Source organism: Macaca nemestrina, chromosome 10 (genome assembly GCF_043159975.1).
Source record: "Macaca nemestrina isolate mMacNem1 chromosome 10, mMacNem.hap1, whole genome shotgun sequence".
In the NCBI taxonomy this organism is placed as follows: Eukaryota; Metazoa; Chordata; class Mammalia; order Primates; family Cercopithecidae; genus Macaca; species Macaca nemestrina.
Window position 1 is genome coordinate 4,408,830 of NC_092134.1, and position 16,924 is coordinate 4,425,753.

At 46.6% G+C, this 16,924-nt stretch overlaps 1 protein-coding gene across 2 annotated transcripts in view; it reads right to left on the reverse strand.

Annotated features, from left to right (window-relative positions):
* LOC105493325 (transmembrane protein 132C) overlaps positions 1-16,924 on the reverse strand; it is a 434,894-nt gene that overhangs the window by 79,463 nt on the left and 338,507 nt on the right. For both annotated transcript variants that reach the window (XM_011760893.3, XM_071070804.1), the window contains one exon: positions 12,983-13,166. In XM_011760893.3, coding sequence (XP_011759195.2) covers positions 12,983-13,166 — 184 coding nt within the window. The remainder of the gene's footprint in view (positions 1-12,982; positions 13,167-16,924) is intronic.

A 16,924-nucleotide genomic window follows, 5' to 3' on the forward strand; every position in this document is an offset into this window, starting at 1 on the left:
GTTTCAAATGATGACATAATTATGAGGCTGGAGAATAAAGGCTGACAGCTTTTAATGTTAGCCTTGGCACCATAATCATATACCAAACAGTAAGGATAATGCGTCTTCCTTGGGTGGCATTCATTGAGGCAACAGGTATTCACGGAGCAGTTTCCATGACGCAGGAGCTGTGCGTGGCACTGGTGATCAACACATGGGAAAGATCAGAGTCCCTCACCTCCGGGTGGAGAAGGCAGATGCGGCGGGTCATACATCCCCTTATACATTTAACAGTTCCTTGTTACGTGCCTACTGTGTGCCAGGCATCGTTCTAGAAGTTACTGATAGAGTGTCTGCTGCCCATATGGAGCTGACACCCCACTGGGGAAATTCAGATAATGAATGTACAAATAGCCATGCATTTTAATTTGGTCATTTTATGCAAGAAAATCAAGCCCGTCGGGGCATAGAGTGGCTGTTACTTTAAATCAGGTGATGGCGGTGCACCTGAGAAGATGTAAGCAGAGAGCTGAATAGCAGGAGGAAGAACACAGTTTGGAATGTGGGGAAGAGGCTCCTGGCACAGGAAATAGTAAGTGCAGAGGCCCCAGGGCAGAGTGCATGGGAGGGGCTGGGGAAGGAGGTTAGATTCCAGTGTGCCTCCGTGGACCAGACACTGTACTTTTTTAAAAAGTGCAGTGGGGAGTTTTCAGGGAGGCGAGAACAGGGAGGAGACGACCGGTTCAAGGCTCTTGCTGTAAGGAAGGGGCTGCCAGGGGTCAGCATTGAGCAGGGGAGACAAGTCCAGAGGCAGGTGACACATCCAGGTGTGAGACGATGGGGCTAGGCTGAGACTGGAAGTGGTGAGGTCGGGGGGAGACTGCTACATTCGAGATGCATTTCAAGGGATGGCACAGATGGGCAGGTGTGATATCAGAGTGTGCGGCAGGAGACTTCGCTGATGCCAGGATTCTGCACCTGCACCTGCATCCTAGATTTCTCCTGCAGCAGCAGCTCCATGGCCACCTCAAGTTGTGCAGATGCTGGCCGTGAGCTGTCCAGCAGTTTCACAGCCATTTGTGGCCTCCTCTTCATGGAACTGACCAGGACCCAGCACTTTCTGGGCAAAGAGGCCTGACTCCTTGGCGGAGGAAGCCGGGACACTGCAGAGCAGAACTGCAGGGCAGGAGGAGGCATCAGACCTACAGAACCTGCTGTCTTGGGTTGGAGGCAGCAGGACAGGAGACCCAGGGCTCACAGGGGCTTTCCAAATGACAGTCACAAGATAAATGATCACAAGATAGTCCCTGAGAGGCTGGTGCTTGGGGACGGGAACCTGACGTCTGTTATGCTCGTTGCTGTTTCCCTGGACTGGCGCCCACCAGTTCCCCAGGGAGTGTCTGGTGGGAGACTAGGAGGCAAGAGACTCAAGGGTAAAATGAGATAGAGACAAAATCCCAGCTGTCAGGGAGCCAGGATTCCAGACTGGGGCAGTTGGGGGAGGGGCATAAATATATACACAAATGAAAACATAAGGAAGATAATGTCAGATAATGATCAGACAGAACAATAATTTTGTCAAGGCTAAAATGAGAGAGAGATGAAATCCCAGCTGTCATGGAGCCAACATTCCAGATTTCAGCAGGGAGAGGAGTAAACATATAAACAAATGAAAACATAAGGAAGATAATGTCAGACAATGATCAGACCAAACAATAATTTTATTGGATATGCCAAAAATAAGATCAGGCAATGTGCTAGAATGGGGGAAGGGAACACACTGTCAGCACCATGGGGGGGCAGGAGGGCCTCCAGGGACAAGGTGGGCTCGGAGTCCTGAGTAAAGAGGAGGAGGAGGTGGGAGGCCTCTCAGGATGGCACAGTGAGGACAAAGATGCCGGGTGAGGAGAGCTGGCAGCATCTGCAACAAGGCTTGCACACAGTAGGTGCTCACTAGGGAGAGGCCCCTGGTGGCTCCTCCCTTGACTCGGCAGGCAGGGGTGGCAGCAGGGCTGGAGTGAACGTTTCCTTCTATATGCAGCAGGCCTGAGCCATTTCTCTGTGTGGGTCATGGGCATCTCTAGCTGGCAGGTGAGGTCTGAGAATTTTTTCGCAGAATAAAGTTTTTAAAGGTGTACAATAAGATATGTGTGCTCACACAGGAAATCAATTGTATTGAAATGCAGTTACCAGCCGGGCATGGTGGCTCACACCTGTAATCCCAGCACTTTGGGAGGCCAAGGCAGGAGGATCACTTGAGGTCAGGAATTTGAGACCAGCCTGGCCAACACAGTGAAACCTTGTCTCTGCTAAAAATACAAAAATTAGCTGGATGTAGTGGCAAACGGCTGTAATCCCAGCTACTTAGGAGGCTGAGGCATGAGAATCGCTTGAACCCAGGAGATGGAGGTTGCAGTGAGCCAAATCATACCACTGCACTCCAGCCTGGGTGACAGAGTGAGACTCCATCTCAAAAATAAAAATAAAAATAAAAATTAAAATGTTCAGCACAGGCCAGGCACAATGGCTCATGCCTGTAATACCAGCATTTTGGGAGGCTGAGGTGGACAGATCACCTGAGGTCAGGGGTTTGAGACCAGCCTGGTCAGTGCTAAAAACACAAAAAAATTAGCTGGGCATGGTGGTGAGTGCCTGTAATCCCAGTTACTTGGGAGGCTGAGGCACGAGAATTGCTTGATTGAACCCGGGAGGTGAAGGTTGCAGTGGGCTGAGATCACACCACTGCACTCCAGCCTGGGTGACAGAGCGAGACTCCATCTCAAAAACAAAAAACAGAAAAACAAAAAAAACCAAACAAACAAAAACAAACAAAGAAGTGCAGTTACCAAAATTCAGAATAACTTCAGGTACTGTAGGACATGATTTTCTTAATTATTGAATTAAGTAATAAGATGTAGTGCTTTACTTTCAAAGCAGTGAAGAGTATAGAAGGGTTTTCATGACATCTGTATCAACTGCACATGATATGACATGGAAATGTGTGAGTTTGGTGGCAGCTGCTAATGCTTTTGGGGCTATGACCTGTGTTCACAATGCTTGTGTCCCCCAAATTCATATGCTGAAATGCCAACCCCCAAGGTGATGGGTTAGGAGGTGAGGCCTTTGGGAGGTGATGAGGTCATGCGGGTGAAGTCCTTATGAATGGGATCAGTGTCTGATATGGTTTGGCTGTTTCTCCACCCAAATCTCATCTTGAATTGTAGCTCCCATAATTCGTACATATTGTGGGAAGGACCCAGTGGGAGATAATTGAATCATGGGGGTGGTTCCCCCATACTATTCTCATGGTAATGAATAAGTCTCAGGAGATCTGTTGGTTTTATAAAGGGTTTCCCCTTTCACTTGGTTCGCGATTCTCTTTTTGCCTGCCGCCTTCCATGTAAGATGTGACTTGCTCCTCCTTGCCTTCCACCATGATTGTGAGGCCTCCCCAGCCATGTGGAACTGTAAGTCCATTAAACCTGTTTTTCTTCCCAGACTTGGGTATGTCTTTATCAGCAGCACGAAAATGGACTAATACAGTGTCCTTATAAAAGAGACCTCAGAGAGCTTATTTGCCCATTCCACCGCATGGGGACACAGTGAGAAGCCACGTCTATGCACCAGGAGGCAGGTCCTCACCAGACACTGAACCTGCTGATCTTGAACTTCCAGCCCCCAGAACCATGAGCAGTAAATTCCCACTGTTTATAAACCATGCAGCTTTTGGCATTTTGTGATAGCGGCTCGAATAGACTATGATAGGAAGAAAACGCTAAGTTTCTGTTAGAGGTTAAGTGGAAACGCAGGTGTAACTTTCCCATTCAAGTTTAGAGGGCCGTGTGGATTCTCTGGGGGTTTCTCCATCTCAGGACCCCTGCTGGGTGGCTGCAATGCTGCTGCAGCTTTAGTGCACAGTCTTGTACTGGCACAAGTGTAGGGTCACCCCCTCCCTCGCTACTTTCTCTCGGGACTGTATTTCTTACATTCTAGTGGGAGGGCTCATCCTTGAGACAGTGAGCTGGCAGGTGGCATCACTCTTCACATGAGGGTGGCACTGGGTTTGCAGTGCTCTATGGACAGATTTTTACCGAGAGTGGTACCTCCCCGACTCAGTAGGATTCTAACTGGCACATGGATGAACATTTCTGTAGTAACAGTCAGGTATCTAGTGTAAAGTGATTTATGAGTTACTGTTTGAATACCCACAAGTAATATATACTTATATTTGTATTAACAAACATAAGTAGAAGTTTAACCTGAAGCTTATTTAAGCTAAAATAACTAGCATTTCCTGAAGACTTACTAAGTGCCAAGCAAAGATTTCTGAGTACAGTTAGTTCTCAAAACAGGCCCATGAGTTGGGGGTCATTTTTATTCCTTTTTTTTGAGATGGAGTTTCATTCTATCACCCAGGTTGGAGTGACATGGCACGATCTCAGCTCACTGCAACCTCTGCTGCCTGGGTTCAAGCAATTCTCCTGCCTCAGCCTCCCAAGTAGCTGGGATTACAGGTGACTGTCACCACACCTGGCTAATTTTTGTATTTTTAGTAGAGACAGGGTTTCACCATCTTGGCCAGACTGGTCTTGAACTCCTGACCTCATGATCCACTCACCTCGGCCTCCCAAAGTGCTGGGATTACAGGTATGAGCCACCACACCCGGCCTATTCCTATTTTACAAATGAGAAAACGGAGGCACAGAGAAGTCAAATCACTTGCCCAAGGTCGCACAGGCAGTAGGAGGAGGCATTGTGACTCACCCCAACACAGTCAGGCTGAAGCTGAGCGCCCAGTTTCTATACTATTCTCTCTTTAGAAAAAAATATTAAATAAATGATAGACTCAGTGGTTTCTGGACACGGCAAAAAGTGAGAAAGGCTGTCATTAATCAACACCGCAGTGTGGTGTTCCCTCCCGGGCCCTCCTCCTACCTTACGCAAACTCCAATCGACCTGGAAGGTGAGGAAGAAGAAAATGCTGGCCTAAGTCATTCTCACTAATTTTTCTGTTCTGCATCACTCTTTTCACTTTGGGATGATAGATCATTATTATTATTGCTTATGTATATATTCTCTGTTTTCGTGTCTCAATAATCTCTAATGAAGTTATATCATCTATATCATCTTTTTTTTTTTTTTTTTTTTTTTTAGATAGAGTCTCACTCTGTCGCCCAGGCTGGAGTGCAGTGGGGCAATCTCAGCTCACTGCAACCTCTGCCTCCCTGGTTCAAGCGATTCTCCTGCCTCAGCCTCCCGAGTAGCTGGGATTACAGGTACCTGCCACCACGCCTGGCTAATTTTTTGTATTTTTAGTTGAGATGGGGTTTCACCACGTTGCCCAGGCTGGTTTCAAACTCCTGAGCTCAGGCAATCTGCCTGCCTCAGCCTCTCAAAGTGCTGGGATTACAAGGCGTGAGTCATCGCACCTGGCCAAAGTTATATCATCTTTAAAATCAGAACATAGCTTTACTCTCTAAGTAAAGCAAGTCCCATAATGGAAAGCCTAAACTTGGAAAGGCCTGTGCTAGCCCTCAGTTCTCCACTTTCCTTTTACTGGTGCGGAAACCAAAGTTCAGATAATGATGATGCTACAAAGGACAGCAATGATTCCTCAAATTTTTTGAGTGTTGACTCTGGCAGGCAGTGGGTATAGTATCATTTATTGGAGAATTAATCAGTGACCCTGCAAACATCGCTACTAAGGCAGAACAGCTTTGTATGCATCAGAGATTTACTTTTTAGGCAAAAATCTGGGCCAGTTAGTTGGAGGGGAGGGACATTTTTAAACCTAATCCCAAAGCAAATCTCCAGCTGTGACAAGAAAATACTTACTCTGTCCATACAGTTATTTTTCAACTGAGCAAACATTTTTCAATTGCCCTAGAGCATCCAACCCATCCTTACAATTCTCTTAGAGAGTGACAAATGAAACATTCTGAAGTTGGAATAGGAAAGAGGAGATCAGGACAGGATGTTTTTGAAAAACAATAAAACATGATTTTTCCATTGTCTCTTTAAAAGCAATATTCTCCAATCCCTGTCAAAGGAGATCTCCCCGCAGCCTAAGACATGCCTGCCTCCGCCCTTCTTGAGCACAGAAGATATTGCTGACACGCTTCCCCACAGACCCCGAGCAGAGTGAAGCCATCCATCACCTGCAGATTGACAGCATCTCTGCAGATCCGACAGCATCTCTGCGGTGCCACGGGCCTGTTCATGCACGTCCGGTCTTTGAATTTAGCAAGGGCAAAGGATGCAGGAAAACAACCACAGGATGCCCCCGGGTGGGAAAATCCAGCAACGGCCACTGGGGTCAAGAAACCCCAACAGGATGTGCCTTCACTGCTCCCTTCCAATTTGACTGTCTATGAAGAGAAGAAAGACCACCCTGGGAATATTTCCTGAAGATACACACACACACACACACACACACACACACACACACACATATATACACACACACATATATATACACACACACACACACACACATATACACACACACACACATACACACACACATATATATACATACACATACACACACACATATATACACATACACACACACATATATACACACATACACACACACATATATACATACACATACACACACATATATACACATACACACACACATATATACACACACACACATATACACACACACACACATATATACACACACACACACATACACACACATATATATACATACACATACACACACATATATACACATACACACACATATATACACACACACATATATATACATACACACACATATACACACATACACACACACATATATACACACATACACACACATATATACACACACACACATATAAGTATATATAAGTATATATGTGTGTGTGTGTGTGTATATATATATATACACACTTTTTTTTTGAGACAATTCTCACTCTGTCACCCAGGCTAGAGTGCAGTGGTGCCATCTCAGCTCAGTGCAACCTCTGCCTCCCAAGTTCAAGTGATTCTCCTGCCTCAGCCTCCTGAGTAGCTGGAACTATAGACATGTGCCAACATGCCTGGCTAATTTTTGTATTTTTAGTAGAGACGGGGTTTCACCATGTTGGCCAGACTGGTCAAGACCTCCTGACCTCAGGTGATTCGTCCACCTCAGCTTCCCAAAGTGCTGGGATTATGGGTGTGAGCCACTGTGCCCAGCCCAAATATATAGATTTTGAGGATAATGGTGTGTTCTCAGCAAAAGACAGTCTAGAAGGAGCATGCAGCATTTAGCTCTCCGGTATCACTCAGGGTTCTGGCTGGAACAGAAAGCCTGCTCAGGTGGTTTAACTGGAGGGGGTGTTGTAAAGGCTGAGTCATAAAGCTGTGGGCATAATGGTGGGAAATAGCCAGGGATGGTGCAGCACCCCATGCTAGTCCCAGCTGGGAGCTGTTTCTACCACAAGGCCTAAGGGCAGGGCAAGGCAGTTGAGATGCTTGAGGAGCTCACCCCCACAAGACACACATCAGGCCAGGCAGATGGGGATGCACTGTGTCCCAGGGCTCCCGAAACAGTACCATGGATGGAGGCTGAAACAACAGACACTGATTCTCTCATAGTTCCTCAGGCTGAAAGTCCGAAATCAGGTGTCAGCTGCAACACAATCCCTCTGAAGGCTCCAGGGAGACCCGTCCTCGCCGCTCTCCTAGGCTCAGCATGTTGCCAGCTGCTCTTTGCTTCCCTTGGCTACTGGGTGCTATTGGATGCTCCAGTCTTTGTCACCATCCTCACATGGCCTTCTTCTTGTATCTTCCATGTTCAAATCTCTGTCTCCTTGTAAGTACACCAGTCACTGCATTTGGACTCCGCTCGAATCCAGCATGATCTCCTCTCAACTTCAGTAAATCCACAAAGATCTTACTTCCAAATAAGGTCACATTCACAGACACCAGGGGTTAGGGCTTCAACCTGCTTTCTTGGGAGGGTGGGCATAATCCAACCCCTTCCCTCCAGTTCTCTCTGGTGCCTCCCACTGGTTAAAGCCCTCCAGCAGCCAGAGGGCAAGGGAGCCTGGGGGCTGTCGTTCACACGGGCCAGCCCCCAGGGCCCAGAGCCCAGAGGGTCTGGAAGGGCAAACCAGTCACAGGAGAAGGCTCCACTGCCGTCTTTTTCCTGATCATCCTTTCTAGCTGCGTGCTTCATCCAGGGGCTCCAAGGATCTCTCAAGCCCTAATGAATCTCCATGACACCCCAGAGAGGTGAGAATTAGATCATCATTTTGCAGATGCAAAAACAAGTAGCAATTTCTCCTTTAAACAGCCCTACTGATTGCCACTTTATTTTTAATTTGATTTTATGCAGAGAGATAGGAACATGGTCTAGGAATTTTGAAAGCTCAGTGTAAGAAAAAAACAACCCAAGTTACCATCAAGTTTCAGGGGTCAAGGAAAATGATTTCATAATGTGTTTGCAAAGGATGAAAAATGGCAATGATTTGAGACTTTTCAAAACTCCAGGTAAATCTCACTACTTCTTAGGAAATTTAATTTCAGACTAAATATATCAGCCCCAGGGGCAAAGAACTTCTTCCTACACCTGCCAAAATTAGTGGTTACTGCCTTCTCTAGAGTTTCATGCCTAACATTTAGTTTCTTTGTTTTTTGTTTTTTTAAATTTCAAATAAGCAGTAGGAAGAAAGTCCATGACATTAATAGAGCTAGAAATCAGTTAGACCCCATCCCCTTGCCCTCCTTGATTTGTCTGACAGCAGCGTCTGATCACTACCTGGACCTCGCCTTAGGCAGTATCTACCTGTTTGCCTTCCGTCACTCCACTAGAGTATACCTGCAGGAAGGCAAATGTTGTCTGTTGACTGCTGTCCTCTGAGGATGTGCAGCAATGAATACCTGCAGAGCTTAGTGTGAGGTTGAATGAATTCTGCTGTTTGTTTATTTCCCCCCCTTTGTTTTTTTTTTTTTTTTTTTTTTGAGACAGGGTCTCATTCTGTTGCCCAGGCTGGGAATGCAGTGGCACCATCATGGCTCACTGCAGCCTCCAACTCCTGGGCGTAAGCGATCCTCCCACCTCAGCCTCCCCAGGAGCTGGGACTACATGTGTGTGCCACCACACCTGGCTAATTTTGGTATATATATATATATTGTAGAAACGAGGTCTCACTATGTTGCCCAAGCTGGTCTTGAACTCTTGGACTCAAACAATCCTCCTGCCTTGGCCTCCCAAAGTCCTGGAATTACAGGTGTGAGCCATCATGCCTGGCCTTATCCATTTATTCTTAAAAAGAGACCACCACTCCAGCCACTGACATACAGAAACTATCACATGGAAATCTGTGCCTGGCCTCTGCTTATGTGGCCTCAATTTGGGATGTGAACACTTTTTTCTTGCATTGAAGAAGAACTGAACTGCCAATGTTTTTGTTAGTCCCAAATGCTCCTTCCTTTGTGGTTTGAAAGCTTTATGTAAGAAAGTGGCCTTGGTCCTCCCATTCAGATACCTCTCTCACCCCAACCCCCAGGCCTAACACTGGCACAGTGGGGGCCAGGGCAGGGAGGAGGGCATTAGGGAGATGTGGGTGCTGGCAGGAGGGCCATGGAGCTAAGACTTGGAGCTTTCCTGCCCTCACAAGGCAAGAGTCTCCTTGCCAACAAGCCTGGAGGCAGGATGAGCAAAACGGTGGCCTTGGGAACCAGCGCTCTCCAAATAAAACAGTGCCCAGGGACCGGCGAGTGAGATTCAGGTGGCTTTCGCCTGCAGGGTCTGCTTTGGGGAGAGTTGAGAGCACTTCTCCCTGCTTTTCCCATTGCCTTTACTCAGGGGGAGTCAGAGGCAGTAGGTGATGGGGGAATGCTGGGGCTGGATCTTCCCGTCCATGGCTCTCTCCTTGGATTTAAAAAGGAGCTTCAGAAGGTTTGATTTTAAGGCGAGAACTTCCCCAGCAAGGCAGATTTTCCATCTGTTAATCCCCTATTTCACCTTTCTGAAGTTTGTTTTCTTTAAAACAATCAACAACTTGGAAAATATACTTAATTTGTTCAAAGATCTAACCAGCTGTCTCACTGGCTGCTAACAGACAACACAGGATTTGCTTTTTGTTCAGTATTTTTTTTTTAAAATTTCTCATCTTCTAGTCAAAGCTGCAGTTTTATTAGCTAGTTACTTCCAACAAAAGTTTATTTTTTGCCTAGTTATAAATGTCCTAAAGCTTATTCTGAACCAAAACTTTGAGCATACAGAAAACAGGAGAATAGAAGTTCCTCTAAACTGCCTCATCTATTTTCTAATTTTCCATGTTGCTTTGCATAGCTGAGGTCAAGTTGTATATCCCAGGGGATGCAAAACGATGACACCGCATGTATTAGTCCGTTTTCACGCTGCTGATAAAGACATATCTGAGACTGGGCAATTTATAAAGGAAAATAGGTAATGGACTCACCATTCCACGTGGCTGGGGAGGTTTCACAATCATGGCGGAAGGCAAAAAGCATGTCTCACATGGCGATGGGAAGAGAGAATGAGAGCCAAGTGGAAGGGGAAACCCCTTATAAAAGCACTAGATCTTGTGACACTTATTCACAATCATGAGAACAGTATGGTGAAAACTGCCTCCATGATTCAATTTTCTCCCTTCGGGTTCCTCCCACAACATGTGGGAATTGTGGGGGCTACAATTCAAGATGAGATTTGGGTGGGGACACAGCCAAACCATATCAATGCACAAGCACCCAAATCCAGGGTTCAGAGCCCAGAGCTCTGTGCTGGTGCTGCAAAGATGTTTGTTAATCAACTAACTTCTGAATAAAGCTCATTTGAATTCACGCGCATTTACTTGCAAACAAAAGGATCCTGACAAGAGTACAGACATTAGTAGTCACTTCGCTTTACCTTAAAAGCATTACAAAAACACAACAACCACAGTAATAACAATATATCCATCGAAGGAAGACCTGTGCTCCCTTGAAAAGGACCATTATAATATCTCACTCTCTTAAGATGACTTTTCCTTTTCAAAGTATTCGAATGTCTTATTCTTCCGAAATAGGTAAGACAGAAACTGAGCACTTGTAATCCAGAGCTGATGTTGGTGTGTGCTCTAGGACACAGGTCTGCACATTTTCTCTCTAAAAGGCCAGATAGTAAATATTGTAGAGTTTATGAGCTAAGAGGCAGAACTGAGCATATGAAGTAGCTAGACAGGACCACTTAAAAATGTAGATATTGAAAAATGTTAAAACCATTGTTAGCTTGCGTGGTGTACAAAACTGGGCAGCAGACTGGACGTGGTCCATGGGCTGTTTGTTGACCCCTGTTCTAGGACATAAAAAGTCAAAAGGAATCATTCCCTAACTTCAAAGTGTTTACAGAGCTTTGTGGTAGATGATACCTTCTGGGGGGACATCTGCTGTTTTGTCTGACCAGCATCTGTTCCCTGTTTCAGTGAAAGCCAGATTTTTCCATGATGCACAGGCTCTTAATCTCACTCCACACTTGCCCCCCGTGAGGCTACACCTGCCCCACCTGATTCCACACCTGCCCCACCTGACTCTACACCTGCCCCACCTGACTCTACACCTGCTCCACCTGACTCCACACCTGCCCCACCTGACTCCACACCTGCCCCACCTGACTCCACACCTGCCCCACCTGATTCCACACCTGCCCCACCTGATTCCACACCTGCCCCACCTGACTCTACACCTGCCTTACCTGATTCTACACCTGCCCCACCTGACTCTACACCTGCCCCACTTGATTTCACACCTGCCCCACCTGACGCTACACCTGTCCCACCTGCTGTTACACCTCCTTCACCTGATTCCACACCTGCCCCAGGGTGATACATTCCCCAGGCCTGGGCAATAAGACTAACACATCCTTTTGATTTCAGTGATTGGCTTCAAGTTGGGCTCATGACCCAAGCCTATCAGTTCCAATAAGTCCCTGTCCCAGAGGATTTGCTGGAGTGATTGGTGATGAGGTTTCCACTCATTTCTTGCTGGACATGATGCTGTGAAGGAGTCAGCATGGCATTGCCGGGGCCACCTTGTGACTAACAAAGAGGAAGGAGAGCTGAGAAAGGAAGAGAAGCCACCGTCCATACCACATCCTTTGCACACGTGGGCCCCTCACACTCCAAGTGTGGTCTGCAGACCAGCCGCACTGACATGGCTTAGGAGCTTTGAAAAATAAGTACCCAACCCAGACCTTCTAAGTGAGGATGGGTACCTACTCAACATGTATATGTGATCTGCATGCCCAATAATGTTTGAGAAACACTTTTCTAGACTTTTAAACTTACATGAGCCAAGTTTAAGTTGGGTTGTGTTTGCAGCCTTTATAACTCAAAGAATCCCAAATAACCCACTTCTCATAATCCTGATTAATCCATTTCTCATAACATGACTCACGCAAATAGCATGTTTGCTTACACGTTCTCATCAGTGTACACTACTAATAGTAATCTAAGAGTGGCCACATTGTGAGTCAGATGGGGGTGCTGTACTACTCAAGCCCAATGTCACTCATCTACTTTCTACATTTCAGGTTGACCTTGCAGCCCAGTGACAGCCTCTGATCGTTCAATGCTGAGTGAGCTCCATCATCCTAAGGAAAGAGGAGGTGAAGGGGCGTCTATCTCAAGCCTGGCGTGGGGAGCAGGAAGGAGCCAAGTTTGCAGAAAGATGGCAAACTGACCATCCTTCTAGCTTAGGGGTTTCCAACCCTGGCTGCACACTGAAATCACCTGGGGAGCTTCTCAAAATCACAGGTGCTCACTTCCACCTCCAGCAATGATTGTGACTTGCTGGACTAAACTTTATGACTAAAGTTGAGAAAGGCTAGGCTAATGAAAAGTGACAACTTCCAGAGTGGGAGAAGACGAGAAACTTTGAAAGTAAATACTCCATAAAACCACTGCAGCAAACATCCCATGACGGACAGGAAGGACACAGGATGCAATCAGGTGGCTGAATGCAGGAGTGTCCAAGGTAACTCAGGACTCACCATAGCCAGAGGAACGATGCCCACCAGGTCCTTCTGGCTGACAAAGATCTCGGACACGGCAATGTCTGTGGTCCCCTTCCGCGGGTACTCCACCTGCCATGTGATGGGCTGAGTCCCCGAAAGGCTGCTGAAACTGGCTATTTCAAAATTCATCTGCACGACCTCATTGAATAAACTGCTGCTCCTGGAAGAGAGAAAAGAAAATGGCTTTAAGCCAATTTTGTTCAAAGGACCCTTCTCTCCTCATAATTGTACCCAGAAGATAAAGACAAAGAAGTGCCTCTCAGGGATGGCTCTAGGGTTTTGGTGGCGGCACCTGGGGCATGGAACCCCCAACAAGGTAAGGACTGGCATCTGGGACAGAGAAGCACCCACATGTTAAGGATATGGGCCAAGAATATTCAACAATGAGCAATAACCTGTGTCTGTGTGGATGAGGCTTTGGAATGATGATTACCAGCTCTGCAGATGACAAGCTAAACCAGTTTATTTCACACCTGCAGTATGCACCTGAATGGCCTCTGTTCAGTTCTGTAGGTGTGGCAGATGCTCTAGGCTGGGGTCCCGACCCCTAAGCCATGAATTTGTACCAGTCCATGGCCCGTAAGGAATAGGGCTGCACAGCAGGAGGTGAGTGGTGGGTAAGCAAGGGAAGCTTCACCTCTATTTACAGCCACTCACTATAGCTCACATTATCACCCGAGCTCCACCTCCTGTCAGGTCAGTGGCAGCATTAGATTCTCATAGGAGCGTGAACTGTATTGTGAATTGCATGTGTGAGGGATCTAGGTTGTGTGCTCCTTATGAAAATCTAATGCCTGATGATCTGTCACTGTCTCCCATCACTCCCAGATGGGACAGTCTAGTTGCAAGAAAACAAACTCAGGGCTCCCACTGATTCTACATTATGGTGATTTATATCATTAGTTCATTATTATTCAATATTCATTATTATTACAATGTAATAATAATAGAAATAAAGTGCACAATAAATGTAATGTGCTTGAATCATCCCCAAACCATCCTTCCCTCACCACTCCCATCTGTGGAAAAATTGTCTTCCATGAAACTGGTCTCTGGTGCCAGAAAGTTTGGGGACCGCTGGTGTAGGCCACTCACTCAATGGCACCTTCAACCCCCTCTGCTTGTCCTGCTCTGCTAAAGGGGCTGAGAGGCCTAAACTATATTCTCAGACCCCCTTGCTGCTAGATGCAGGATTGAAGCAGAGTTTGCTCCAGTCAGACCCACTCATTTGGGAAGCAGAGGAAGAAGTGGGTTCTAGAGCGGAAGCCAGGAAGGGAGTTTGGGTTTTCTGGTGAGCACAGTGGCCCTGGTTCTCCTGGGGCAGCTGTGGGGTGCCCCTGGCATCCAGGCCCTCACATCATCATGCCAACGGGTGACAGTGGTGTTTCCACTACAACAGTCCTCTGCAGAGGTTGGACCTTTTTCATCTGTGTTATCGCTGGCTGCCCTGTCCCTGGCTGTGTAGTAAACACATTCAATTCAGTGGTTCTCCTAGAGATTATGTGAATTGCCTAGTATCCTTTAATGACACCTCTTCTGCTTAGAGGGGCTAAAACTTAGCTAAAGAGACTCTTTGTCTGCAACTGAGAATTCTGACCAATTCCATGCATTTGAAATATATGTATTTTGGGAACTACTGTTGGTCCAAACTTTTTCATTTTTTAGATGATAAAATTAAACCCAATAAAGGAAAGATGACTTGCCCACAACCACATAGCTAGCTAGTGCAGAGTCAACATAAAATGTAGCATCTCCTGTTTCCCAGTCCAGTGCTCTTTTCAGATCCTCGCCTAAGACAGCTGGTGGTCAAATATGACATCACAAGGCTCCAACAGTTTTTTGTTTGTTTGTTTGCTTGTTTCCTTAGGGCAGGAGACAGCAAACTGTGTCCTGTGAACCAAAGGCAGCCAGCTGCCTATTTTTGTGAGTAACATTTTACTGGCGCACAGCCTTGCCTATTTGTCTACATTTTCCTATGGTTGCTCTCGCATCCTAAGAACATGGTTGAGTAATTGCATCAGTCCATGTAGAGCCTGCAAAACCTAAAATATTTCTTATCTAGATCCTTACAGAAAACTTTTGCCAGTATTGGCTAGAGAAGGTCAGAGAAGGGGAAGTTGGCTAAGCTTTGTAGAGCTGTTGAGTCAATAGAACCACTATTGGTGGAAACAAGAAGGATGGGCATGGCAGGCATCATGCTGGATTTGTAGGGGGGGGGCAGGGTTCTGGTGAGCCTTGGCATCCAGCCTGAGGTGTCTCCAGTGCCCTCTGCTGATATGCTAAGGATGACGCTAAGTGGTGGGTCAGCGGTCAGCAAGACCTCAGGCTGCCATCCCCTGGAAGGCTACATGTTTGCAGATGAATTAAAGGAGATTTTCCATAGCATATCAAGAAAGAAACAACAGATATGCTTAAAAACTGCATCTCAAGCATGTGCCAACATGAAGAGTAGCAGTGAAACACTTTCCTTTGCTGGGGCACTAATATTGAGTGCACCATTCAATCTTCAGGGCTTGATTGACAGCCATAGCACTAACTCTCCACCACATCACCCTCAGTCCTGCTCAGTGGCTGTGGAGGGATGTAACGGGGAGGTTACTGCACCAAACAAAGCACTGGGACTCGTGAATCTTCCTTAAGTTCACAGGGCCGGGAATAGGGCTCAGAGAATCATGATTTATGAGATGCTAGAGATTCCTCTGGAAGGGAAAAGAAATCGAAGGTCTTGACCATCAAGCTAGGGGCTGAAAATCTCAAGCATGAATTGCTGGTCTTTAAAAATGAGGGAGAGGTGTCTCGAGTCTAGAGTGTTTTCAAACTAAGAGATGTGGTCTTGGTCCGGCAGCTGAGGCCCACAGGGGTCTGAGCGTGCACAACTCAACAGCCAGGACGACCTCTCTCACTGCAGGCCTGCAGACAGTTTTGCATTCCAGGGAGTTTAATCTCATCTTCTTAGCAAGCATGCCTGGACCTGATTCTCCTTATCTGCCACTGGGTACCGGTACTGGTGCTGTCCAGGAGCTGCATGGCTACTTGACTGACTCTACTCAGAAAATAATTCAGTTCCCTTAGTATTGGATGTGGCAACCACCCAAATGTCCAAAGACCCCCTTTCAGTCCCAAACGGATGCCTATACTGGCACAGCACCACAGAGGTTGCAGTGAGCTTTCAGCCTGCACCTGTCTTCACTCTCTTACGAAGTTCTGTGAGCACTGCAACCACTCACATCATCTCTCCGAGACTCAGAGGCACCATCTAGAAGATTGAAATAATGACATTCCCATTGTGCAGGGAGGAAAGAGGCGTGAAAAAGAAGCCAGCCCAACTTCTCATGCTCCAGCGGCAGCCTCCTCCGCTGCCATTATGCTAACGAAGGGCATTAAGAAAGGCATAGTCACGGACCAGAGAAAAGAGAAGGGGTATTTTTCCTTTTGGCTTGAAACACATTGTTACGTGATTTTTGTGAGCAGTGAGGTGACCTCCTGAAAGCGTTCTGTTGTAGTTGGCATAAGAATAAAAGTAACACGTGACTGTTGACAATATACTCACTATGTGCCAGGCACTGGACCAGGTTCCACACATACCTTATTCCAAATCCCAATACAAACCCCGAGGTGGTGATTAAGGTTCTCATTTTGCACCAGGGCCAGAGGAGACACTCTTGAACCTCTGCTGCCAGAAAGTGTGTTTGCATCAACTTGTTCTTCAACCACAGATAGAAGGGGGCGACTCAGCAGGATCCCGTTTGAAACATTCTGCAGCTCCCCACTCAGATGCCCATCACTTGTGAGCCAACTCAACCTAATCTTGGTTTCAGAACGGCAAAAAATTTTACAAGTTTCACAACTGGATGAGAACTCCAGCTTTCTGGCAGCTGCACAGAATTCTAGATCAGGGTGACATAAGGGCAAGCTCCC